Source organism: Ylistrum balloti, unplaced genomic scaffold (genome assembly GCF_031769215.1).
Source record: "Ylistrum balloti isolate Yb309-2 unplaced genomic scaffold, AGI_CSIRO_Ybal_v1 Utg370028, whole genome shotgun sequence".
In the NCBI taxonomy this organism is placed as follows: domain Eukaryota; kingdom Metazoa; phylum Mollusca; class Bivalvia; order Pectinida; family Pectinidae; genus Ylistrum; species Ylistrum balloti.
In genome coordinates this window covers 848,274-876,155 of record NW_026782092.1, presented here as the reverse complement: position 1 = coordinate 876,155, position 27,882 = coordinate 848,274, and the positions used below count along the sequence as shown (strand labels likewise).

The window sequence follows — 27,882 nt, the reverse complement described above, 5'->3', positions numbered from 1 at the left end:
ATACGGTTCAGAAGACCCTGGATAGTCATTCAACGGAAAACCTTGTACATCTGTATAACCGTATATTGCCCTCAGTTGTCGTTAGACCTCGAATCAGCACATATTATTTGGTCAGACAACATTGTGATTACCATAATAATTGGATATCTTTCGATTCACGATAACTCCTAGTTCTAAGCATTGCAAAGGAAGCAACGAATCAATTTGCTTTCTCTGATATATCGCGGGAGAGGCACGCATCAGCGGATAGCACACTCATACATGTCTTATTTTGCGACAAGACACTCGTCTTTTCTCTCAAACAAAGTTAAAGAGAGATGTCTCTTTTTGTTCTTACTTCACGTGCTATCAACAGCCAGGATCACGTGAGGACGTTCCATGTTTGGTAGGTGGAGGAAAGCCGGAGTTCCCGGAGCAACCGACCTGCAGCCAGTACCTGGCGACTACCCCATGATGGACTCAAACCCGCGACCTAGAGGTGGAGGGCAAGTGATGAAGACAGTCAGTCATGTTTAACCACTATGGCACCACGGCCCCGAATAGACCTTTGATTACATGCCCATAGTATTATGAAGATGTTTTGATGTAGATTGATGAAAGCTTACATTACGTGCACATTATGTAGCTCTTTTCAATTTCCACCTATTCATTTCCCCAATCTGACCTGTGATTTATTCCGTACAATGAAACAGCACCACAATAGTCATCCTCGATACTCCAGGGGTAATAATCACATTCGCTCTCTGCTTCCCTGGAACTTATCATGGCAAAATTGAAGGTTGCGTGAGCGACACCTTGTGGACACGACGAAAAGACTAGTTTGGTCCGTTGATGTTCATCAAACGAATCTCAGGGTCGCATAACGGTATTATTGTAGCGATTTTTAAGTTGGGTGTTCCTCCTTTGTAATCTTCAAAAGAAGCATATTAGTCTGTGATTGGTCAGTTTTATCTCCTGGAACCAATAAAATTACTTTTGTGCGTTCAATTTTGCTATAACATTTTCCAGTGGTTCAGAGAGCGAAAGTGATTGTAACCCCCAGAGTCTATGACAGGCATTCTAGTGTCAGTTTAGTCTGATCCAGTAGCAAACACTCAGGGATCCGTATGTTGGATATACATCATCATAAATTTTTACAGAGAAGGTCATGAAAAAGTATCGTTATTTAAGAGTTCAACGTCCTCGTAATTATTACTTCTAAAATTAGAAATACCACAGAAAAGATTAAGGTGCTGGAAGAGATCGTAATTTGAGATGTGTGATATTAACATAACAGAAATGAGATATATGGAGACTCGTCTGTTACTATAGGGGTTTTGTGATATCTCAAGATTTAATATGTTCTGGCTTCAACACCAATGTCTGGTATCGTTATGAAAATATACATAAATGATTTTTTATATCTAACCACGGACTTGGAATAGATATTCGAAGTCCATGACAAAGTATTCAAGAATTGGATGCACCTCTATTGTCTATTCTTGCTTTTGAATTCTGATACATGTTAACTACGATTAATATGACCTTAACAAAAGAGAATACTATTAACAAAAATGCCCTATTTTTATTATCATGATCTTTTTCTTAGAGTCTCTAAATAAATGTTTCCATTTCATATGTTTATCGATGAATCATACCATACAGCCCCCCACCCCCACCCCCACCCCCCAATCCCTTTTTTTTCGGGGATGATATTTCCACTATTTTGCGGTACATATGTATCAGATATCATTTTAGGACGACATCGCGTAATTTGAATCCAATCAAATATGAGTCCATTGGTCAAATGAAAAATCGTAAAAATTCTGACCCGTGAAAATTATCAGTATGATGAGTGAAAGAATAGCATTGCTGGTGAAATGTACACACTTTCTGGTTGGAAACCACTTGATGATAAACATTGTTTTAACATTTAATATAATGACAGAGGTATAACGATAAACCGAATGAGCTCTTCAGAACATAGAGGGGTATTTACATCGTATGTAATAAAGCTAAACATAGATATATGACTTACAAATCAAGATCGTTGACGAGCAGCACAGCATTTCACGCTTTCTGGTCAAAATTCATAAACTGTAGATACAGCTCTATTTGATGAGAGTCATATTTACTGGAAACGTACTTTGTTTTGCGAATTAAAATTTAAGCGCATAATCACTGTTTGGTAAATTAGGGTAATGATACATGACTGTATCTATAACAAATACTTCATTTACTGCGATAAGAGAAATCAAATTTTAGCGCAATACTTTCAATGCAAAAAGCGCTAAAATAACATTACCGCTAAAATGCATGCGTTTACAGTTTTAGTGAGAGGTGTTATTTGGCATTTTACGAAGCATTTATTTTAATATCGTTTTTTTTTTTTTAAATATTGATGAAAGCTAATAACACAGTTGATTCGATATTCAAGAGCCTGTTCCCATTATCTCAATTTTCGTGCAAGAAGTCAGTAACTGGCTCACAAACTCGAAACAAAGGGTCCACAAGATGCAGATTGATGATAATTATGGGGAGTATTATGGTTATAGTGATCTCATTGAGAAAACATCTATTTCTTGATGTGATATGAAGCTGGATGTATTTGATGCTCGTTAGTTTGTCGGTTGATTCCGTTGCTTTATACATTGTTCTCATTTGAGAACGTGACATTACTTACTTGGATTGACCGAAGTTTGGAAGGCGGGTGTTGTCGATGAAGCAGAAGACGCTACGATGTTAACTAGATGTTTTTACCAACATTGGTACAATGTATTTGGATATGTTGACAAGGTAAAGCTTCTTACAATCCCAATGTGAATTATACGTACTGTTGCAAAAGGATTTATACATTTTTATGACAAAAGTCGTTAAAATTAATCACTTCAGAAACTCAACATACTTCATCGAAGTTACTTGTTTTAATCACTGAACTTTATAGATGTTTTTTATTCTACAAACGAACAATGTATCGGCATTTACAGTTTTTTAACTGTGGCTTCTTTACCACAGATCCCCATAAAATACATACTCCTTTAGAGCCCCATAGCCCAGTAGACTTATTAATGGCCAAGAAATCTCCCTACGGATCCAATATATCAAGACACCGGCGGAATTACACGCCTGTGCTCTCTGAAAATTCTAATTGACTTTTCATTCATAAGACGTAAATGCTTCGAAGCATGTAACCGTGCAATCGGGCGTTATCTTTTTTCACGACATTTCTATGAGAATAGGTATAAAAGGTTAACATAGCATCGCCTCATATCCTTGATGTGTCTTTGATGTACAGACTACAAGGCCGTACACACGAGAGAAATACGGTCATTTGACGGTTGGTACGTAGATGCTTTCCCTTGAAAAAATAACAAAATTTACAGATGTTTTTTTCTTTTCTTTTACCGAAATTATTACAATGGCATGAAGTAAGAATCGTTTTCTATATACAACGTTTCGTTTAATAAAAATATATATTATCGGCTTCTCTCGTGTAAACTAGACGCAACGCATTCAATCGCAAAAGCAGTTTCATATTTATATAGTAAAAGACCGAAAAGCCCTGACTACTGTAGTATATCCGTCACATCTTTTATTTTATCATTATGCATGCATAGTCCTTGTATATATCTATATTGATAATTCGAAAACGTTACAAACATTGTTGATTTTATGCCATACAGAACAGACATGTACTGCAATACCGGAAGTAGTCCATTTATTAGCGTAATGGTATTTCCCGGATTTAATTAGTGAAACCATATCTCCATGCGTTTTGTGCTATCCTATTTTCTTTGACATTTTCTTATTTCGTCTTTTCTTTTATACTAAGGTTCATTCTTTTCGATGTCATTGATGTCATGAAATGCTTTAGTTCCTTATGAATTCACATGTTTCGTTTTATATCGTAGAAAAATGGATACAGAATTTGTGTGACACACATGAAATAATGAAATTCTGATACTTTGTTTTTTATATGTCTTAGGAACGGATCTCTTCGAAAATTTCGCAACCTTGCATTGTCGTACCTGTGGTGTTACTACCTCGTTTGAAATGCACTCCAGAGAACGATGAATATAGCAAACACACACACGTGCAAAGTCAATAAACAAATATAACTATGTGATTTTCTATCGTACAAAAACCCCTTCTATACCTTAATTTCCTACATTTTAACTTGATCAGCTAAAAGCATGACGTCTATTCTACGAAGCCGTGATCGTAAGGAGCCTTAAATTAATTAATCTCACGTGACCTTTTGGTCGTAGAGTACGACGAATCGTTCCATTTAGCTCAGTGAGTGGACGGTAAGTGCTTAAAGATGAATCGGTTTGACGGCAGTATAATTCTATTCATTAAGTCTATATTGATCGATACTACCTTTTTTATCGGGGCTGATGTGGAGACATAACATGTGCTCTTAATCGACACGATAATGAAAACCACTTGTAAGCAGATTGCTCTTCAGTCATTCACTATTGAACATCAGTTTGACCAGTTGACTTTATGTCATAAAAAAAGGTCTGAAATATTTTAATAATTAACGTGCACGACTTCTATATATCTTCTCGTTCCGAATTATTTGGAATCAATTGCTTTTTTCCGATAATGTTCTATAATGCAATCGATTTTTAGTACGATTGACAACAATTATAGGATTGCCATTCTGGATCGCTTGCCATGTTTACGACTGCTTTTGCGTTTCCGTTTGGAACGGATTATAGAACATAGAGAAGCTAAGTTTTAACAGATATAACATGCATGTCACGTTTTATTTCCATCAAATAGTGGCATTGTCCAGAAAATACACATGTACTTGATGATGTTCTTCTAATATTATCTAGTATATGGAAATTACGAAATTTACTGCATTACGGGGTTGGTGTGCCATCTCATTTTGTCTTTTCTTTCGATTGCTTTGGAATTCCCTCATTCACCTCATAGGTTTAAACTTTGGGCTCTTTCCATCACTGCCGACAGTCCTAGAAGGACGAAACAGCGGTATGATGTAGAATCACTGACGACAGTCCTAGACGGACGAAACAGCTGTATAATGTAGAATCACTAACGACAGTCCTAGAAGGACGAATATTTGGTTAGATTGTATCGAATTCTATTTATATTTTAAAAGATGGTGTCACGTGTGTGTTTTTTTTTTTTTTTTTTTTTACAATCCTATGAGTTCTACATGTAGGGTCCTTAATATATCGAAAGCAGTTATCATGGAGGCCATATATTCGAGTTCCGTAGCTTTACCAGTATGCACTGTAATTATTTTAATCTCGTTTTAAAACTGACCATGTATATATATGTCCGTCAGTTTCGGACTCATTTTCATTATGACGGGTTGTCGGTCTAAATTCTGATACGGTAACACAATATCAAAAATCCTCTGATCGCCTATATACATATGTATATTGAACTTATGTGATATTTTGTGTCTATAACTACTGGAGAAGATACCCTGAAATGTTGTTTGTTTTACAAAGATCACATTTTAATGTCCTTCGGTTGTGATCTTGACTCACTATACAACGTGAACTATTCGTTGGAAATTTTGTCGCTGTGAAAACCAAAAACGTTATTTTAAAGGTAGAGAGTGTCACAGATGTTGCCTGATGTAAAATTTTCTTTAATCCACTTTCTTCTTTGCTGGTTTAAGTATGTGGTTTGCCTTTAACGATGGAATTTTCTATACAACAAACCTTGTTAGTTTAGAGGAGATATACCTCAGACGTATTAGTCTAAAAAAGGACAGCCCTGCCACATCCAGATATGTACGTATCATGTGTCTCAGCATGTAGACGTCGCAGGCAGACCTTAAATAATGTACAAGTTAGGCTAACGTGTGAATCTCATCAAGATACAACCGGGGGAAAATGTCTAGAATAGAACATGTATCGAGATGTTACCAGCAAATGACCTCGAAATGACACGAATACATACTTCGATGTAAGACAATCAGAGCTAGCAATGTATTAACCGCAAATCTATTTCATCGGATAGTATTGTCTTTTAACGCTAAACGGAATAATGACTTTTTTATTGGTTGGTTATGTTAACAAGACCATATTTTTTTCATATGCGTATCTGTCCCCTGGCTTGAATGTTTCAAGTTTTCTTAGGTGACGGGGAAAAGGGTCAGCGTAATTGTAATCCGAACTTAAATTTAATAAAAGTGTGATAAAATATAAACTATAGAAAGATTTACAAGAGGACCCCTGAAAAAGTACATATGATTATAAGACAATGTGTTCTGGAAGAGTAAGCGTCTTCTGCTTAATACCCACTATGTAAATATTGGTCTACCAAAGTAATAATATCACATTCCCAAATGAGCATCAACATCACCAACAGGTATACTAACGAGCATCAAATACGAACAACTCCATATAAAAAAGGAAATTAAATATTTCACAACAAGGTCATTATGACGTCTGTAAAACTCAATGCAGCAATGCAGCCAGTTGGAAGAGTGAAGACCTTATTCCTGTAATCCTTCTTACCTGTCATTTTCCCGTTTTCATTTCTATTTTCATGATCAAAATCCACTTAAATCCATTCGCAAAACTCTTTTCTTTCATTTTTTCCTTTTTTTTTAACACCGATTCGGTTAAGTTGGTAACTGAATTTCGAAACTGAACTGAGGTAGTCAGATATCAAATTGATTTTAAGTTCATAAAAAATCAAATGCAAACTTGTAGCCTTTTAAGTATAACTGTAAAACAATTTGAAATAAGAATTGAATGAAAAAATGAGAAAAAATATGTTTGAAAGCAAGCTAACAGTCTTTTGAGTGCGATTGTAATATGATTTGAAACTGTTTCAATGTCACGTATTACAATGATTAAGAATCAATGCAAAGATTTTGGAGAGTTTCTGTGTGTTTTTTTTTAGGGAGATAACATTAAATAATCTCGCCTTAAATTAAAACTTATATTCATACCGTTCCTCAAATTTCTGTTAAAACACATCTTTTCTGCTTGGAAGTTTTTTGGGGGATCACGAAAATTTGGACCATCGAAAAACAACGATTTTACAATAATTGAAAACAAAGTCGTCTAGATTTGTTAGCAATTATATCAACCACACGCAATTTGAACTCCTTTATTCGAAAACATTTCTCGTTTCTTAATTAAAATCAAATTCTTTTGAAAGCTTTGCTTCGTGTATAATTTCAAAAACTTTAGTCAAAACTAGAGTTTTTTGTTAAGTCTTTGTACGATGAGTCATTAAAAGTTCTCATTAATCCGGAATCCAGAATCTTTCGTGTTCACTTACAACACCAAACACGGATGTCAAGGATTTCTCGCTGGTAGTGTTAAATAGATGTAGTATATATATATGTATATATATATACATCAATCAATTTATGGACAGTAGCGTGTCTTCAGAGACAGCTGTCTAATACGTCATTGCCTATTGGAAATGATTACCTGTGATAAGACATTTTGTTGCTGCAAATCTAAATATACCTGATTTTCAGGAAGAGATAAAATGTCTATACTGTGAGAAAAAATGAAAACACAAAGAAAAAAAAGAAACAGAAAAAAAGCCCATAGAATAGAAATGGAATATAGTAATTAAAAACCAAACACGACATTTCCAATCTGATATGGAAAGACAGAAAAGGGAGTAAAAAATAAGATAATATCAAATTTCTTAGCGTTCGTTGGCATGCGTGTAATACATCGGGTATTTACGATAATCCTTATATGGACATTAAATAGGTAGTGATTATGTCATGTTTGCTTCCTTATTAGCACTCACCTAGTAACAATTATATAAATAACTTCTACTTGGATATGGTAAAACAGCTATTGAACTTTCTTCCTCGATGCTCCAGGGGTTACGCTTTTATTTCGCTCTCTGCACACTTGGAACACGTCGAAGAAAAAATTGAGGGTACAAGCGAAGCAATTTGAATGGTCGAGACCGGGTTCCGGGAGCAAACATTGACCAATCACAGGTTGATACTCTCATTTGAAGATTACAAAGGAGCGCCACCCAATTTCACAATTTAACAATATACCGTTATGCGACTTTCAAGATTAATTTAAATTATCAAAGTAGTTTTTTTTCTTCTCGTCCACATGAGCTAGCATATGGAATCTTCAACTTTGCCATGAATTGTTCCAGGGGTGGAGAGAAAGTGATCGTAAACCCCCTAGAGTATCGAAAATATTGAGCTTTTAGATAAAGAAGTACTTCATCTAAATGTTATAAGCAGGAATGGTCATAACACATTCTGTGTATAACATTCCGTTTTCATTTCATTTTTCATAGCGTCTTGAATAGCTTCCTGGGGTAGAGATTTTCTGCCCTACTCCCAATCCTCGCAGGAGATTCCTGATAGTCGATTGTCTAACCCTCTGCAAAATATCTTGTTAGACACTCGTGAATCTCCTTCTTGAGTAGATTTTTCTCTGTTCACCCCAAGCTAGGAAAATATCACATTTGTCTCACCCTAAGGACAACAAAACACACACGAGTACCTCATAAAGCCAGGACGGTAAGAGCAATAAAGTCAGTCATCCCCTTATTGATGAGATATGGTGATCTCAAACCACCCAGAAAAATATTTAAGTTGTAAAAGCTCAGCAAGAATTTTGTTTGTAAACTTTATGATATTTCCCGTCATGTTAGGACCCACCTATCTCACCAGCAGCATGTTGAAATGGTCTATCAATCTTAAGCATCGAGTGAAAGCTGTGCAGCAAACCTCGTGCTGCCTATCCACACTCTTACACAAGGCTGAGATATTACTGTTCATAGGACAGATCTATGTTGATATTCTTTTAGTTTCGGTCAAGGACCAGAACCGAAAAACAACCACGCCTGGGCCGATGTCCAATACAATAAGACCAAATGCGAGATCTGCCAACAGCGAGCATTAGAAACTTTTTTTTTCTCAGAAAACTAAGTAAGAATTAAGATCCGGAATCCAGTCGGCTCTAACATATCGGCGGGATGGTCGGAGACAACGCCTATTGATAGCAACAGTTACAGAGACGGAAAACAACTCGACTTTTCAAGATCATGCAATGGAGACATCAGGTATCAATTTGTCTACCTTCAGGTCTGGGTTCGATATATTTACGATCAATTAACTCATAGTTTGCTTTATATACACGTTTAACCAGTTACCGATACAATCATATGTATGTAGAATGAAAGAGTAGTTTGTCAAATTATTCAAAACGTATAGTAAAATGTAATTTTTATGTGTGATATTTAATAAATGGCAAGTAAACCTGAATTATATATGCTGTTCTAAATCTAAACAAAGATTTGTTATGAACTTCGAAAATAAAACCAATGAAGATTTTAACTAGCTTAGTAAACGTTATACATGTTAATTTGACGCTTGATACCCCTCGACAAATAGTGAAACGAAAGGCTGCGAATCAATCACTTATATGACTATGATTTGAAGTGCTTTGTTTCACAGACATAAACAACTCTCCCCGAAGGGTTTAGTACCCTCGCAACAGCGCAAACAATGCCAGCTGTTTCTCAGGGAGACATTACCAGGATGGAAAAATATATTCACATGCTGATATGGGCAAAATACATTAAACAATGTTGTATAATTCAATTAGGCTAATGATATACACTGTATATATTAGATTAAGAATTTATCTCTACAACCACTTTTTTTTTGCAAACGTTTTGCTTAATAGCCGTGCTTATCCTGATGAAAAAAATTGAACGATCCGACAAATGTAAATTTGCAAACATGTTATTACATGGAATGAGTTCCTTGTGAAAGCTATTGAAAATCAAAATTGTTGTCTTTACTATGCATGCTGAACGTGACTGTGTCTTACAAAATCTATGCTTTATGCTCAAGCATGCCATCGATTCAAATCAAGGGGTGTTTCACGTGACCTTAAGTTGGAGTTAGATAAACACACTTACTGTTGATGGTAAATTACGAAAGCTTGTTAACATGCAAAAGAGTAATAGTGAAATATAAACATCAAAAATGTTTTTTCTGGGAATTCCTCTAAAATGTGGAAGTGCCATTTCGTGACGTCAATCAATGATATCAAACTTCCTGCTTTGAATCAGATAATAACAGTGAACGCTTGATTTATGTTGGACTCGGATGATCACCGAAAGTGATAATTAAAACATTAAAACAAAAACAAAAAACAAAAAAATAAACCAATTGGTATCAGCAAGATCATTAGAGGTTCATTCTGCCAGTCCTGTATAATAAAACGGCATCATCGTCGTTTGTTGATATGATAAAATATTATGTAATAGATATGAAAAGGTTTAGGTCTGGTGAGACAGGTCAGATAAATATATCTTAAACGATAATTTTGCATTTGAACATTTATTCTTTTAAAGGAAACACTTATTTTTACTAGCCACTGGTTGATTTTTGAGCAACCGCGACCTGGTTGTTATCTTAGAACGGGAGAATGCCTTTGGTCAAATAAATTGCGTAATTCGGTATCTTTCTGATATCACAAACAAATCCCCTGTTTGCCTGAAAAACACATCCATGTTACATGTATATCGATTAATTCAATACCAGTGCGAATAAAGGAAATGTCCAAATAGCCATACACTGGGGAGACCTACGGTACAGTGGTACATTCTAAATCAGATAGAATCGACACAGCAGTGAAGTATATGGATTGTCACGTTTTTCTGTACAGTGAACATGAGAGAGGCCATCCTTGGTTGATACCGACAGTGCTAATGTATTTAACGAATTATTATTTGTGGACAGTTCGTGAAAGCTTTATCTACGTTTTCTTTCTCAGGACAGGGTGTGAAATCTGCAACAGATATGGAGTATTGAAATTTAAAATGTTTATTTTCAGTGCCCCTCTTTGTTAATGGTTTTATTGTCTGTTTTTTTTTTTTTTTTTTGTCTTTTGGGTTTATTGCCTGGTGAAAGAGCCAACTTCGTATCATTTTGAGGCAAAATAACGATTTTATTTAGTAATAACTGTTTGTTACTATACAGAACAACATACGGGAGGCACGTCGCATGCTGTTCACAATAATTAGGGTTAAGTGTCTAACCTAAGGACACGACATCAGCACAGACCAAGCCACATGTAGTGAACGTCGAAACATGTACCCCCAGATCTACACCAGACGGTACATATGCCAACTCTCTAACCAACTTAACTTTCGCGTTTCCGCGTGTATACATATTATCAACTGAATATATTGCCACACCGACACCAACTAGTGTATGAACATCATAAAATCGATATCTACATGACATTTGATTTTATATGTCCTGAAATAGATCTTTGATAGTTAATAGGATCAATCTAGTTAAAATCGTCTCACTTCGACCAGGATTGATTCTACTGAAAATAACTGGTAATACATGACTCTGCTTACGAACCCTTCAATACGTTGGAGAATGAGGTTTATCCTTAGCACGTGACTGTCATTGAAACAGTTTACGACTTGTGCGATCGAAATTCTATTACAAAAATGTGGGCTGGTTGATATTAGAACCGGATGCACCATAACGTTACACTACCACAGCAATAAATGGTGTAGATTATGTTACGTCTATCGTTTTTATCATCAAGACGATTTGCGGGTGCAGCTCGTTTGTGTCTGAATTTCATGTAGGTTTACCCGCTACTTCGAGATTTTATGCTCAAAAATAGTAATAGTATATAAGTGCATGTTTACATATACATGTGTAGTTAAGGTATCAATGGAAAGGCTTTATTTAACAGCGTTTAATTTATCCTCTTTAACATTCTTTTTACCGCATAACATAAAGAAAATTATTGTCACTTTGTAACGTCACCTTTGATTGGCAAATGCGGTGATGTAACAAAAAAGCAACAAGAAAATACAAACATGTCAACAAAAATCATAATCGAAACTCAAAATAACTACAACTATAGCAAAACATAAACAAAAGTAAAGTTTACACTTGGACTCCTGAAATATTCAAAGACAATAAGACCAAGTGTTCTAGAAGAGTAAGCGTCTTCTGCTTCATCGACAATCAGAGTATATATAAGTAATGTCACGTTCTCAAATGAGAAACAAGGTATACAACAAAGAACAAACAGGCAAATAAGAAATGATCAAATAAAAGAGTCCGTTATATATGAGTACATTCATTTTGTTTGTTTGTTTTTTTTGTTTTTTTTGTTTTTGTGTGTGTGTTTTTTTTTAAATTTCATTTGTATATATGGCTCAAGACATGTAAATGAATAATGTTAATCCTGAAAAATACAGTATTTTGATTTCCGCTGTTGCCTCACAAATGAAAAAAATTCTCTTTGAAAGATTTTACACAATATTCTTAAGTGTATAGTACCTTCAACTTCAGAGCCAGAAAGTGCATAGTTATATAATGTGTAAAACTCCATCATACAAATGTTTCTTCCTTTTAGGAATGCTGACTGCCTAAATGGTTGGTCTGCCTAAATGGTAGGTGCACCAACTCAAAAATAAAAAAAGAAAGCATATTTTGCAATATTTTATGATTTTATAAGAATGCCAAGTATGTGCTTATATTTATAACTGTGCCACTATCTGAATGAATTATGTAATACATGTTCATCAATTTTAAGCGTGGCTGTATTTGTTGAAGACCTTCCTATGTCTATCACAGAGTTTTGGTTTATGTTACCATGAAAATAAATTCATCATCTGGGTAACTTTACGTCGTGTTTTCCACGGTAGGGAATTCTGACTCTAACTCTATTGCTGAGGTAAGCATGGCAGCAGGTTGTTTCGTGATTTAGAACAATTCTATTGATTGATCCAATAATTCTTTAAGGAAAAATTTACATATCAGATTGGGTGCTTGGTCAATTTATGGTAATGCTATGCTCAACACTGTTTAAATTAAGATTATAATAGTGTTTTCTTGTTCAGTGTTTAAATAGGTTCTAATAAAAGTCATACTGAAAATATGAAATTTATTTTCTCCGGACATGATACGTGTTATATCAAATCATGTTAATCTCTGATGTTTGCCCAGACGGAATAAGCTATCAGCAACGAGAGGACAGTTGAGTACCGGGCATAAATTATTCATGTTGTTCCACGTTCTATCAAGGGATCGAACCTCGATCACTATATATATGAAAGGCACCATATAAAAACAATGTCAACAGATATCAGTTCTGGAGAGCACAGCTGCGGAAACATTTCGTTTAGTCATCACACTAATATAATATTGTATTTCACATTTGACATGAAGGCTATCATTTACGCAATGCTGATTCTCAGATACATTCTAGAAATCACAAGAAAATCCTACTTTGTTATTTAGGCGCTTAACTGATGTATGTTACGTCAATACTTTCTATATATATATATACTGAAACGAAAAAAAAAACGCAACTTGGAAAATTGTTATTAATTTTGTATTAAATATACATAGCTGTATAAAAATCGCGGAAATAAAAGTGCATCCTGCCTATCACCCTAACCAATGTTCAAAATCAACCAGGTGTGACGAGAAACCTATGCACATCCGGCGCGGTAAAAACATCAAAAACCGTGCCTGTACAAACATATGCGTTATTTTTCATTCAAACCAGTATCAATTTATCACTAACATCGAGACACATCACCGCCAATACTTTTGCAAACAATAATTCCTTTTACAATTATGCCACGGTTATCACAGGTTGATAGAGAACGTGCTATCGCGATGCTTATGGCAGGGAGCACGCAGCTTCACGTCGCTCGACACTTCAGAGTTTATAAATCGACTATTAGTCGATTAGTTTCACGTCTTAACGCCACAGGAAGAGTCGATGACCGGCCGAGATCAGGACGTCCACGCGTAACGTCGCGACGTGAAGACCGGGTTGTTAGGCTGACACACTTGCGTAACAGGAGGTTAACGGCTGCTGAAACGGCAAGGAATACGATTGGTAATCATAACCATCGGATTCATCCCCAAACAGTGATCAACAGACTGCGTGAGGCTAATTTGCGTGCAAGGCGACAGTACGTTGGTTTACCACTAACACCGCAACGTCGAGCACGTCGTATGCAATGGTTGACGGCACATATGCCCAGACGTTTTCCTCTGAGACGTTGGAGGTCCATGCCCTTCACCGATGAATCTCGATTCACGTTATTTCGAGCAGATGGCCGTCAACGTGTGTACCGGCGTCGAGGCGAACGTTTTGCTGACGCCTGTGTTTTGGAGCATGACCGATTTGGGGGTGGATCAGTTATGGTTTGGGCGGGAATCTCCCATGGTTTGAAGACACCTTTGGTGATAGTCAATGGGAATTTAACGGCCGTACGCTATCGGGATGAGATCCTTAGGCCCCATGTTGTGCCGTTTGTTAGGCAGCATCATCTAACCTTGCAGCAAGATAATGCGAGACCACACGTTGCAAGAGTCTGTAGAGACTTTCTTGCGACACAGAACATTGTTCCTATAGATTGGCCTCCATATAGCCCCGATTTGTCTCCAATCGAGCATTTGTGGGATGAACTAGACAGAAGAATTAGCAATCGCCGTAACCCTCCAAATACCCTCTCCCAGTTAGCAAATGCACTCGTCCAAGAATGGAATAACATTCCAATACGGACAGTCAATGCCCTGATGAACTCGATGCAACGAAGAATTAGAGATGCTATAGCTGTTCGAGGAGGACACACACGATATTGGGGCACGGTTTCAAAACTGCTGCCATTTCAACTTGGATTCACGTAGGGTACTACCAATCATGACCTTCTAGCGAAGTGACCTTTTTTTAAAAATCTCCAAACATTTAGAGGATGTTATATCAATATTCAATATTAACTATTACATATGAAATTTAGACATAATGCTCACAAGTATTATTTTATTAAACCTACAATTTGAAGTTGCGTTTCTTATTCGTTTCAGTATATATATATCAATCATTCAGATGATTGTGGTTTTCAGGCAACTCTTTCTAAAAATAAACAACGAAAATACATTTAAAATTCATTCGATATCACCAGTCACATTTTGGGATATCATTTGTAATGAAAATTTAACGATAAGTCGGTCATAACGGACGTGATTCTGTTACCCAGATTGCATTTTTATTGTCGATAAATTGAATCAGACGACCGTTCAATGCATGAAAAAGCCACTTTACATGGCAACGTTATCCTGACAACTGGCCGGATATGTACATCGAGACATTGACGTCACAAGTGCTGGAAATGAAACACAAAAATAATTTCCCACCGTTCTATCCTTTCTTCTTCCTTGTTTGTAGCAGTTTATTTCAGATAAAACACACAATAGCAGAATGACTTAAACCCTTTACGATCAATATTTCCCTATTGAAATTCCCATGCATATTGCCCTAATATAATGTACATTTCCGCTTTCTTATATTGTGCGGGCATGCCTTAAGCTGGATAATTGTTCAGCAGAGTTTGTAAGGAGGCTAGTAAATCTACACATTATATTGGACCGAATTCCATTACAAAAAAGCTATTTACTGAAACTGATTCAGTGCAAGATGGCAGCGATGTCAGGTAGGATTTGTAATAGGAATGGACATCAGTAAAAAGAAATAGCATTGATATTTATTGGTTTAATGTAACAGAGCCAAATTTGTCAGGAAAGGTTAGTTAAAGAAAGAAAATTTACAATAAATGTCCGTCTATATAAAGAAAATGGATTATAAAGGGCGCCGGCGGAATCCAAGAGTCTTTAGAACTAAAGGCAACTGGTACATTAGTCTAAGATTCTGGACAAAAGCAGAACTCTTTCCTGACAAAACAGAACAAGTTATCTAATAAAATTAAAGTCACGATAGGTAGGTACATAAAGTAATAGGAAGACTGTCCCTATGTCATCATCAATACAAAAACTTTATATCGTAATTGAAAAATAACAGTACAAATGTTCTAACAGTACTATAGTGTTATAACATCGAAATTCTTCTTTGTCCGTCAACTCTGAGCAATATTCTGTTCTTTTTTTAAATAAAAGAACTGACTGCAGGAAATTTTTTAGCGCACGTATCATTGTCAACACGAAAGAAGGTCATTGCCTTATAAGGTAGAACACAAAAGTATTAGCTCTCGAGAAAAATCTTTGAAGCTATGATCATATCGACATTTGGAGAGATGGTTAACGTGGAGTCAAATTTGACAAAGACCAGCCTACAGATATTTGTTTTACATGATATATACATCAAAAGAATTGACTAGAACAAAAAACAGAATTGGTTTAATTGTTTAGAGACTGGCATTATTGTAACTACCAGCAACATGGGAAATGACAAATGTTTTAATGTTTAACAAGGTGTGTGTACACAAACGAAGTGACATACACATTATCAGTTCGTTTGAGTTGAAAGATCAGTAAAACGTGTCTATATGCTATACAAATAGATTCGATTACATTTTCAAATTCACTTTGATATTTAACTTACTATCTACTAATATTTCATTATTCATTACCGTAAAGCTAGTAATTTTTACGGGTCAAAATTTTCGCGATTTTCATTTAAAACGAACGGATTATTTTTAAGGAATTAAGATTTCGCGATCTGGATGTTAAAGGACATGTACTACAGAAAATAAGTGACTATCCGGTATTTCAATCTTAATCGATAATGAAACGAAGTGAAAATGCAGTCAATTTCAATCATAATAATTGAAAACGACAAATATTCCGTAAATGTCAAACAAAGCTTTTTCAATGCTATTTCTAATACAAATTTAAAGTGAGATGCAGCAGAGATTCCACGTCCTTTCTGCTAGAACTCGTCTGGATTGTTAGCGACGTCAATTAGTAAAGCTCTAAACATGCTAGAATGACCTTGTGAAAATATTAGCATTGATTCAGGTTGATAAAAGTAAATATAATTAACAACAAATCTATAGAAAACCGATAAATACCAAGGTAAGGAACAGGACAATCAGTAGTTTAATTCTACTCTAAAATTCGATTGAATAAAGAACCCTCTTTCAATTCTAAACATACAATTAAAACCCCGACATTCATCAGTTGCCATTTTGTTGTGTGTATATCATACCCATAATGCAATGCTCTGAGGAACGTATTTCCCAGATTTTCCTCCCTAGATATTTATTGTCATCTGTTTTATGATCACGATAAACGACGTATTGACTTCTAGCAGTAGCGATATCAGTTTTGCTCGACGTAATTGCTAAATTAAATGACTGATTTCGATGTAAAAACGATGTTACCTTCCTGTGATCAATCACCCCGCAGTGAAGTATACTAGCAATGTTTTACCCAGAATAACGACATGTCAACCTAGTGCTCACAGATTCATCCATCATTCTCCTGAGATCACGTCACTTATTTTATATATGAATTTACCAGGAGAAAAATCCAACCTCTAATTATAACTATATTGACATTATCAGATATATGAAAATTGTGAAATTTATTGAATTATTAATTTGACATTTCATTCGAGTAATTTTGGTTTTCCTCAGTCTTGTTCTAGGTTTCATACGTCGACCTTTCTCATCATTGAAGAATCCTTGTAGGGCAAAACAGCTGTATATTGTGTAGTTAATTTGTTATCTGGCTCTTATCTATCTATTCACGAATTTGTACTGAAAGGTGTGTTTTTGTGCCATATCATTTTCTAAACAGCAGCCATCATTGTTGCGTCTTCTTTTCTTCATCTATCAAAGACATCCGGCTCGACAATAAGAACAAGTCTGTCGTCGTTACATAACTTCCTTGAATAGACGAAACTGAGATACGATATGATACCGTAAATCACATAGATTACGCAAACGGTGATCTAGAAATGACTTTAAATTCGCGAGCGATGAAATATTGGATATATGGAATGTATTGGTAACCGAATCAACATGGATGTCATCAAGATATTGTTTTCGCACAAATATTCGCTAGGGATTTAAATTCGCGAAAAAATTTCCCACGCCAAATGTAAAAGATTTACAACATAAGAAAGAAATCATTGTCTTATTCCCTACAGAATTCAACGATTAGATTTTGAGTTTTGGATCTTACTGAGAAAGTGACTTACTTGGTTTTTACAAGATTTACATGATGGGTGTCGTCGATGAAAAAGACGACGCTTATTCTTAAAGTGTTATTCTCCTTGAATTTTTTTCAGTATCCTTGTAGATCTTTGTTGTGTTTAAATTTTACCCTAGTTCTATTGAATTTGAGTTTGGATTATGATTATTTTCACATGTTGGAATTTTCTTGATGCCTTGAAATAAAAAAAAGTATGTAAAGATATTTTTCCTGTTCTCATGTGTTCGCTCGTATCATAGAGGCTGTTTCCTATTATCATATTGCACACTTTTTATATAAATGCTATCAGTATCATTACATTATCACTGATTATGATAAAATACTGGCAAACCACTCCCGCAAATTCAATAATATCCTTATAACTACCGTCGAGACTCTTAATGGTCGTTAATATAAACTTTGGTCACACATTTACTCTATCATATATATATTGTACATAATTGACCACTCATGGCTAGAAGTGTTCCTCAAGCACTTCTCCAGGCATTAACTTAATCGAGTTCTGTCGATATCCGGCGTTTAAAAATGGCCAGACCTATACATATATATGTCATTATGTTGACCATTTCTGGATAACCGTGGTTATTACTGTAGAAACACAGGATAATACAATTAGTCTCGCTTTCGCTTGGAATAGCTTTATGCAAAAATAGGACAAGACCATGCCATGCTTGTTTGCTGGTAAGAAGATTCTGCCGCTTTTTTTACTATGCACCAGCAATGACGTGAAACCCTTACACTGTAATACGAGTTTAGAAGACAAAGATAGGTTATGAAAACAGGAAGAATATACAGTATATATTGCATTATGAAATTTTACAATCAAACATCAGAAGGATGAATGATAAGCAATTGTTTTAGCATTTCCCTTACGTTCTTCTTGCCTGGCTGTCGTTACTAAAGTTGGGAATTGGAACGCACTGGGCATTTTTATCAAACTTACAAAAACCGTTCATTCTTTGAGACATGAATTAGATACAAAAGCAAAATAAGAGAATATTCTACAAGTGATCTCTAATTGCTGTGGCGTTGATTAGTCATATCCCCGTGAATTATCCGCTTGCCTCTATTGTTCATTCCCCCCTCCCTTTTTTTACTTCAAAGCTTTGATTTTACATTGAACTGTGTTTTACCGTCGTATTGGTTTACTCTTTAAAGGAAATTCTTGTTCGGTGTGTGTTTTTGTTTTGTTTGGTTGGGTTTTTTGTTGTTTGTTTTGGTTTTTTTGAAGGGGGGGTTCGTATTAACGGTTGTCTGTTGATTTACACTAAAAGTACATGTTATGCCCCCTACCGAGCGAACACCATGGACACATTAACTAGCATAATTCCAATTGATTTTCTATATATTCGTCTTGGTACTGTAATATAAACTACCAGTGGGGTGGTGGATCAATAGCTAATATGATGAATGATATTGGACTAGGTTTAACTGTATTGGTTGGTTTCAAATACATAACTAATATATTTAATCCTGCGATTTACCAGGTATTATTAACAAGTTTATATTCTAGTAATTAATTAATACAGATATTATGATGTTGTAGCCTACTTATCCCGTCCTAAAACTGTACAAAGGTCATCGATCTCCTAGCGCAGATGTATTGTAATCAGGGTATGTATTCATGTAATCATGCTTAAGCTCAATTTCAACTTAAATGTCCATGTTCAAGTATGTTCTTCGGTGAAACGTACTCAAATTTTCTGAGAATGTTCTCAACTGAGCAAAGTTACCATTAGAGCTCTCTATGGTTTGGAGTTTCATTTTTACAACTCCCAATTTTACGTGTTTTAATCTTCTCATCGTGTTGACAGACGATGTTTGTTCGAATGTGATTTTGTTGACATATTTTCTTGGTTCTTAAATGTTCAAAACCATCAAGATGTTACCAACATGTCAACATAATCATAATCCAAACTTAAATTCAATAAAGCAGGGGCAAAATATGAACAACAGATACTAAAATAACAAGGAGAATAAGACCATATGTTTCGGGAGAGTTTTTTTATATGTCTTGGATCCAAGATTCAGGTTAGAGCTATATATATAAACATTAACACGTAAACAATGCATTAATAAATAGTCCTAATGTACTCAGGTGTGTATCATTACGACATTTTGATTGACATTAAAGATGTGATTTTAAACATGTTGATATTATATCAGACTGTTTAAAAGCTATTTCTACCGTCAAACAGGACTGGCACCAATGGGAAATAGATGGAGATCTATGATTTCAAACACTTCACTGATAAATTTTGTCGTGGATTTTACTTTATTGTAAAACTTTTTAAATCTTCGACTTAGAAAACTGGTGTCCATCGATTTTTGTCGTTTCCTTTATCGTTTTTCCGCATTTCACATAGCACTCTATCTGTCTTTGTCAATCCGCTCTGAAGTGCTTCATGCAGTCAGTTTAGGTAATCAATACACTTTCAGAGCTTCGGGCAGAAACATTCTTTAAAGAAACTTGCTTCATAATGTCAATTTCTATAATGTTTTCCGTCTTTATTGCAACACTAACAACAATGTAGCACCCATCCTAGACTATTAATTCCATCTTGCTTCATAGATAAAACTCAAACCCTTTGATGGTTAAAAATATCATCACGACTCAAATTGCTGTAGGGTGTCCATACATATATGGTGTTTTGAAGAAAAAATGTATGAAATACATACAGGTAATTGACCATTATGAGAAAATTAAAAATAAAAAAAATGGTAATTCTTAATTTACAGAATTCCTTATTTTATCATGAATGAAATTGAGACATTTTTTTTTTGTTTAGTTTTTGTAAACATGCTACCACCTCTCCATAGAAAACAGATTATTTTCGGATAGTAAGACTAATGGAAAATTCAATCAGATTTGCCCTTCTTTTTTTTCTAGATTTTACATATGGACCTTTTTTGACAATAAAAACCATAGTTGCAGGCTTAAACTAAGCATGTATGATTTATATGTTTTCTAGCAAAAATCAAGCCGTCTTCGGGAAAAATACGGAAGCGAACCCATTAACCGGCGCATAACTAGTACTTTGATCACATGCAACGATTTTTTTTCTGCTTCAACAATCCATTTGTTATGGAATACGATAACACACAGAGTAGGTATACACTAAAGAATTAATCTTCAACTTTAATTAAAACCAAACAAGATATCTTAATATGCCAGTTTAGCTTCAACATCGTGTTATAATCGAAAATAAGACTAAAACATTAGTAGTATATACAGCAAGTAAAACATGCTTATAATATATTTTAATTGAAAGATTATTTTAAAGGGGCGGGGAGAAAAAAAATAATGAAAAAAACAATCTCTACCGAGGAATTGACGTCATTGATTATTAAATCAAGCTGAAGAATACTTATTTTACCTAGTAGCTTCTCTGTGTGTTATTGACTGTTAGCTTCGAAGGAAATGAAAACTTGCGTGTTGTGCGACGACGATATTGGAAGAAAATACCTGATATTGACAAAAACTAAGTATTTATGAGCAAAAGATATAGATTGGGTTTCGAGAATCGTAGGTTGATGAAAATGATTGAGAAGTTTTACTGTCATCAAAATGATCTCGATGGGGAATATTCTAATTTTTTTTTTTTTTGGCCACATGAAGTTGGAACACATCTGAAGCTTGTCAGTATACGTGTTTGTTCCGATTTGGTTTACCATGTTCTCATTTGGAAATTATCTACTTGTATTGACCAAGGTTTACAGAGCAGGTTTCGTCCTTGACGCAGGAGACCCTAACTTAGGAATACATAATATTGGGAGTTTCCTTGTTTCATGTTTTGTCATAGTTGTGTTGAATTTCAGTTTGAATTTTGATTCCTTTGAGAGTATAGTATTCTATTGTGTAATAATATAATTAATGCAGAAAACATATCAACAATTATAGCATCATATTATGTGTTGAACGGTACCATAAAGTGGAATCTTAAATCTTTTCTGAAAAGATATTTCAAAGAAAAATTGAAAACCACACAAATCTTAATTAACAGCGGGGTTGTAAAAGTTTCACATTCTTGGGTGTACATCTTATTATTGATTTAATTGAAATTTCAAAACTGAACTTTGATAGAGAAAATATCAAACTTAATGTTCTTAAATAATACTTAAATGTTATCAAATTTTTGTAGGTTTCACAACTATATCTATTAATTTATCCAATTCACCAAAGAAAAACATACGACTCATTTGAACTTATTATTTGACAACATTTGGAATGGTGCCAAAATATTATATTAATATAATAACTTATATTAATTATCTGAAGTTATGCTCGATAAGGATATTTTTTTTATTGTCGTTGTCAATGGTTTTCAATACTAAAATCAATAAATGATCTCCAGAAACTACTGTGGAAGTAAGTATTTTCACTCTTATGCACAGAACTGCCATATTTTTTCTATCAAGATGTCTTCAGACCATGAGAAACACTAAATAATCGTTATCTTTTGAGATTCTGTAGACAGGAGTAAATTCTAAATTTAGAAGACTTCTCTCCCTTCAAGGGTTTTCCATACCTCAGATAAATACCAACTTTCTACAATATGTGTTGTCTAGTCTTTTGTTTTAGAAACCATGCATGCCAGCTGCAGTAACGGTATAATGGCCAAAAGATATGTTCCAATGATGGTGATGATAAATGAGTTATATAACGATGTTGATTATGACTGCAGTATAGTCAGATTATCTTGTTGGAAATGACTGATGATGATGATGATGATGATGATGATGATGATGATGATGATGATGATGATGATGATGATGTAAACCATTATGTGTGTAGTGAATGTTTGTGTTATGATGGTGTAAATTGATGTGTGGACAAAACAAAAATAGAAACGTCCTGATACTCATATCGAAGTGAAAAGAAGAGCATATTTCAAGCGCATTTATCTTGAGGTTAGTCGTTAAGTTTGGTTGCAAAAAAAGAAAACCTTAAACAATCAATAGCATGCCCAGTTTACATAACATACAACATAATGGGTTCTGTAAATGTACAAAATGTATATTCTAATTGTTTTTCTAAGATCCCATAAAAAGTACACGAATACAATATATTTTTACTGCTAGAAGTGTTGGTTTATATGAACAAATCACTCTTTTCTCTGAGATAAGTATGCAGGAAGAGAACTAGACATTCGGATTTCTCCTTATTGATTTGTCAGAAATGGCTTGATGTCGTGATCTGTTAACGTCTTATTCGGAACAGTTCATATTGATTCTTAAAGTTAGTTTGATTTTGTCTTTTCCGGTTTATGAAATATAGACAAAACCAGTGTATCGTACACTGAACTTTCCCTTTCTTTTGTCTCTAATTGCATTGACTATATGTGCCTTGGACAATTGAAGCTATAACATAAATATCATATAATAAAAAATAGAATAACAAAGGCTATAATTGTTTACAAGTAATTTCACATCTCTGAAAGATTGTAGAAATGACACAAAAGTGAATTCTTATTTTGATACAAATTAATAGTAAGTTGCATCTGCATTATATTGGCACATAAACTGAAGAAGGCTTAGAGGCAACTGAGGAAAATTTACATGGGTTGAAATAAAGGTTGAAAGTCAGATGGGAAAGTACATCAACCTAATTTTCAATATCGAAAAAAATTAGAGAACGTCAAGTACCTGCATATTCTTAAAATCATTTCCATACGTCAACGAATCTCCCAAAGAAAAGCCATACTTTCAATGCCACTCACCAAAGCACAGTGCGACTCAGCATCATATGCGTACATGTATTCCAAACTATGTCCTGTAAAATGTTGTATATCAGAAATATTCACTTTCAAGTAAGATTTCGAGGAGTCAAAATTCAGTCACAGTTGCTAATTTGGATAGCCAAAGAGCAGTAACGATCGAGGTTAATGTAGTTCAAAACACTTCGACACACTACAGAATAGATCATCTGCAGTATTTGGGTAGAAGGATGATATACGCTCAATGCAAATATTTCAAAACAAACTAAGATCCTTAAATATCTCTATTTTTTCTGTACCTGACGTGACAGTACCATTTTTGTAAGTAACATAAATCTAAGACATTTAAATGATGACTTGATGATGGTATTTGTAGATGTATTGAAAAGATGATTTAATGTTAGACGTATGTTGTCATTATTGCGAGACTTATTCATTTATGTCAATACTTAAGAAATGAGTTTAATTAAGAATATTTCAGCCAGATGACACTTATAACTAGCCTCAAAATATTAATTTAGCTGCAAGTGTGAATATATATATATTGGATTTTCCAATCATCTTTATCAAATTTGATATGATGAAAACATAGGAACAAATTTGAATAAATACAATGGGTTGAATATCCCATCGTTTTGTAGAAACCAATATAATTGGACTTCGATGAAGCAACTCTTAACCACAACCAAGGGAAAACCTAGACAAATGAAATTTGACATCTTAACCAAAGACATAACACGGCGGACATAACGAGATATCGCCTCGTGCGTGCTGAAAAATGATATTGATATTTGTCAACAGTTAAGACCGTGTCATATCTAACGATGTTGGGCATATCCCTAATGGTCATCCGTCTGTCTGTCCGATTTCAGATAACGACAAACATATGTCAGCGGCCGGAACATCTCCTTGACGATTCGGAATTCGTACTGAGACAATCGATTTTATAGCAGCGACAGCACTATCAGGTCGTATATCAGTTGAGTTAAGTGATAAATGGTACCTAAGTATTCAATAAAGCAAGGTGGGTTCCATTTCGGATATGGATCAAAATTCCCATTGCAAATTGTGAATGACAACAATCCAATTTTCATGAATTTATCTGTTTTTCCCAATGATTTAATTCTTGGAAACATAAATGGAAGATAATATTCTTCCTTTTCCGTTAGGAATGGGAACGTTATACAATTCATGACGTTGAAACTAAATCAATGTTAAATTAATCACATTTCTAATTATGCGTTTTCAGATAAAAGTCAAGAAAGTAGAATTAGTTTTATATATTGGCTATTTTGGTCTGGCCTGCTGGAAACGTGGTGGTGTTTCATTCCCGAATCAGATGTGAAATATTATGCCACATTCTGATTAGGAATTCTGGTTTCCACTTACATTTAAACCATTCATGTCGTGATTCCTTTTTTGTTAAACTTATAATCTTCCTTGTAATCACAACAAGATAATACCAACATATCAATATAATCAATATTCAGTCTGATATTCAATTAAGCCAAATATCAAGTAAAGAAAGATTTATATGGAGACTCCTGAAAAAGACTTAGGAGAATACGACCAGGTATTCCGAAAGAGTAAGCATCTTCTGCATCATTGACGACACCGCTATGTAAATCCTGCCAATCCAAGTGAATAAGGACACATTCTCAAATGGGAACAACGAAACAACGAAACTATCAGGTAGAAAACACGTCAAGCTTCATATCGCACAAAGAAAATTGACTTTTTCTCAATGAGATCACTATGACGGCCGTATAAAATCATCATTATTTTCATCAACATGCATCTTTTGAAACCAATCAGTTGATCTCTTCTTGCACGAAAATCGTGATAATGGGAATAGGCACATGGATATCAAATCAACTGCGACACGTAAACATCATAGGATTTTACATTTATCACCATTTATTTTGTTGTTCTGTTGTTGCTCACCTCGTTCACATTTTGGAACATGGCATTTTTGCTTGGTTTTACCAGCCTTCTAAGGCCGGCGTCAGCAGGGAAGCAGAATATACTTACCTTTTTGGAACACCTGATCTCTTTTCCCTTGTACCATTTTCAGGAGTTTTTGTGTATTTTTCTCATTTTTTAAAATGGTTTGCCTAAGTTTCATCGAATTTGAGTTGAATTAAGAATTTGTTGACATGTCGTTTTCTTCTTTGTTGTTTTTGCAATATTTCACTTTTGTCTTTTTATGCTGTTTTTGATATCGTCCCTACCTTGCATGAGATGAAGCAAATCAAGGCATTTGGCTTCAATCTCTTGTTTCGAGATTTGTGTTCCAGTTGGGCGTAAAGTGGAATTAGAAAATGGTAGGCCTTGTCTATTTTAAGCTTGCTGATTCAAAACAGTGCTGATACTGGTGCAAATTGAGTTTTACTGGCGTCATTGAGGGCTTGAAATAGAGCTTTATTGCAGTTCGTTTTTTCGCTTCTTCTATGTTTGAAAATTGTGAAGAAGTGGACTTCTATATTTAAGACCAAAAAGATCACTTAGGAGAAAGATGTGTTTCATTAGATTTTTAAGAATCAAGTTAGAATGGAAAAGGATCACTAAACAACGGTTTATGAAATAAACAATGTATTACATTGTTATCGATTGGATAATTGAATAAACTTGTAAACAAAATATATTTTTGTGTACCATTATTCAATTTGGTTTATGCTGATATAAATTCACGTGATTTATTTAATTTGCCCACATTTTGTAGCATGTATATATCACTCAATATTTTTAAATGGAAATTGTACGCAACCTATCCTGTATTTTTGGGGTTATATATAGAGTCTTGTGTCATTCTCTAAGGCATTGACTTGATCTAATCTGAGACGACATTTTCGTCAGCATGCAGGCCTAAACACTATTACAAAGTATTATGGAGAGCGTTACGTGATCAATTATTCTTAACGCTATCATATGATACAATCAATTCCAATAAGAGCCTGTAAAATTCGATCCAGTAGCATGGAAGCTTCGTAAAATTATAATGTCTATTATAGAGCTCTTTGGGAGCTGTTTCAAGAATAGTCACTAAAAAGGGATTTGTGTCTTTTACTATCTTTTGAATGCATGTCAAAGCTGTCTCCTTTTAAATTTTAAGGGGTGACAAAGGCGTACGTCAAGATGAATAGAAAATATGAATAAAGATTGAGTAGATGATATTTTACACTATTTGTCATCTTTCTTTACTCTGTAAATCGTATAGAGAGATGAAGTTTTGATATAAACATGGAAATAATTACTTAAATTCAAGCCTTCTGCGAATAGCACTTCCATTGAAAAAGTTGAAACATTATCTGTGTGGCAGTGAAATAACTTGCATGGAAGATACTCAAAGATATAGGTAAAAAATGCTTTAAGTGGAATCAATATATATTTACCTGAGTAGTGGTGATAGCCGTTAGATCCAGAGTGGTCTGATCTAAATCCGTTACACTCCGATAAATATTCTTGTTTCGCTTTCTGAATAACATCCTTAACAAACTCGTCGATCAATTCAGAACTGTCTGTATCTACACTAGAACTTTTATTCCAAGACATTTTTAACTTGATTTTCCTTCCAGGCCCTTTCCTGAAGGCAGATTTGGTTGGTTCCTTTCCGACTCCATCCTCCATTGTCGTAGCTGATATAGAAATTAGAGTTTAAAGCAATCGTTTTATATATATCTTGTATGGGCAACACTTACATAACGCATTTGCCTTTTAAATTTCGAAAAATCTAGAGTAAATATACACAAAGTGCCGGAAAACCAAATCATATTACATAACGTATACAGTCATTAGCAAGGGATTAACAAAATAAGAAGCGTTCAGAGCAATCATGTTAAGCATAAACCCAATGTACGATTAAGCTACAATTTGCATTTGGAAAGAGTTAAAAAATATACAAAGAAAAAATTCCAGGATACATTTCATTTAGATAAGTTTGATGGACATTACTTTAGTTAATTTATTGACTTTAAAGTCATAAAGGTTTTCCTGATAATATGAAAGACCCTGTCTAATAGGTATGCTATTTATCTTCATCGAAAACCAACCTTATAATTATAGATTATATGTATGATAACTTTGTAAAACGAATACACAAACAATAAACTTATATAGTATAATAACTAGTCTCTGTAGTATCTTTTAAACGAAAGAAGTAGAATACGGATA

At 34.5% G+C, this 27,882-nt stretch overlaps 1 protein-coding gene across 1 annotated transcript in view; it reads right to left on the bottom strand.

The window, feature by feature from the left end:
- The window catches only part of LOC132548797 (uncharacterized), a 40,159-nt gene extending 12,820 nt beyond the window's left edge, over positions 1–27,339 (bottom strand). Inside the window, exon 1 of the mRNA XM_060212690.1 lies at positions 27,105–27,339. Coding sequence (XP_060068673.1) covers positions 27,105–27,339 — 235 coding nt within the window. The remainder of the gene's footprint in view (positions 1–27,104) is intronic.
- Between the last annotated feature and the right edge of the window lie 543 nt (positions 27,340–27,882).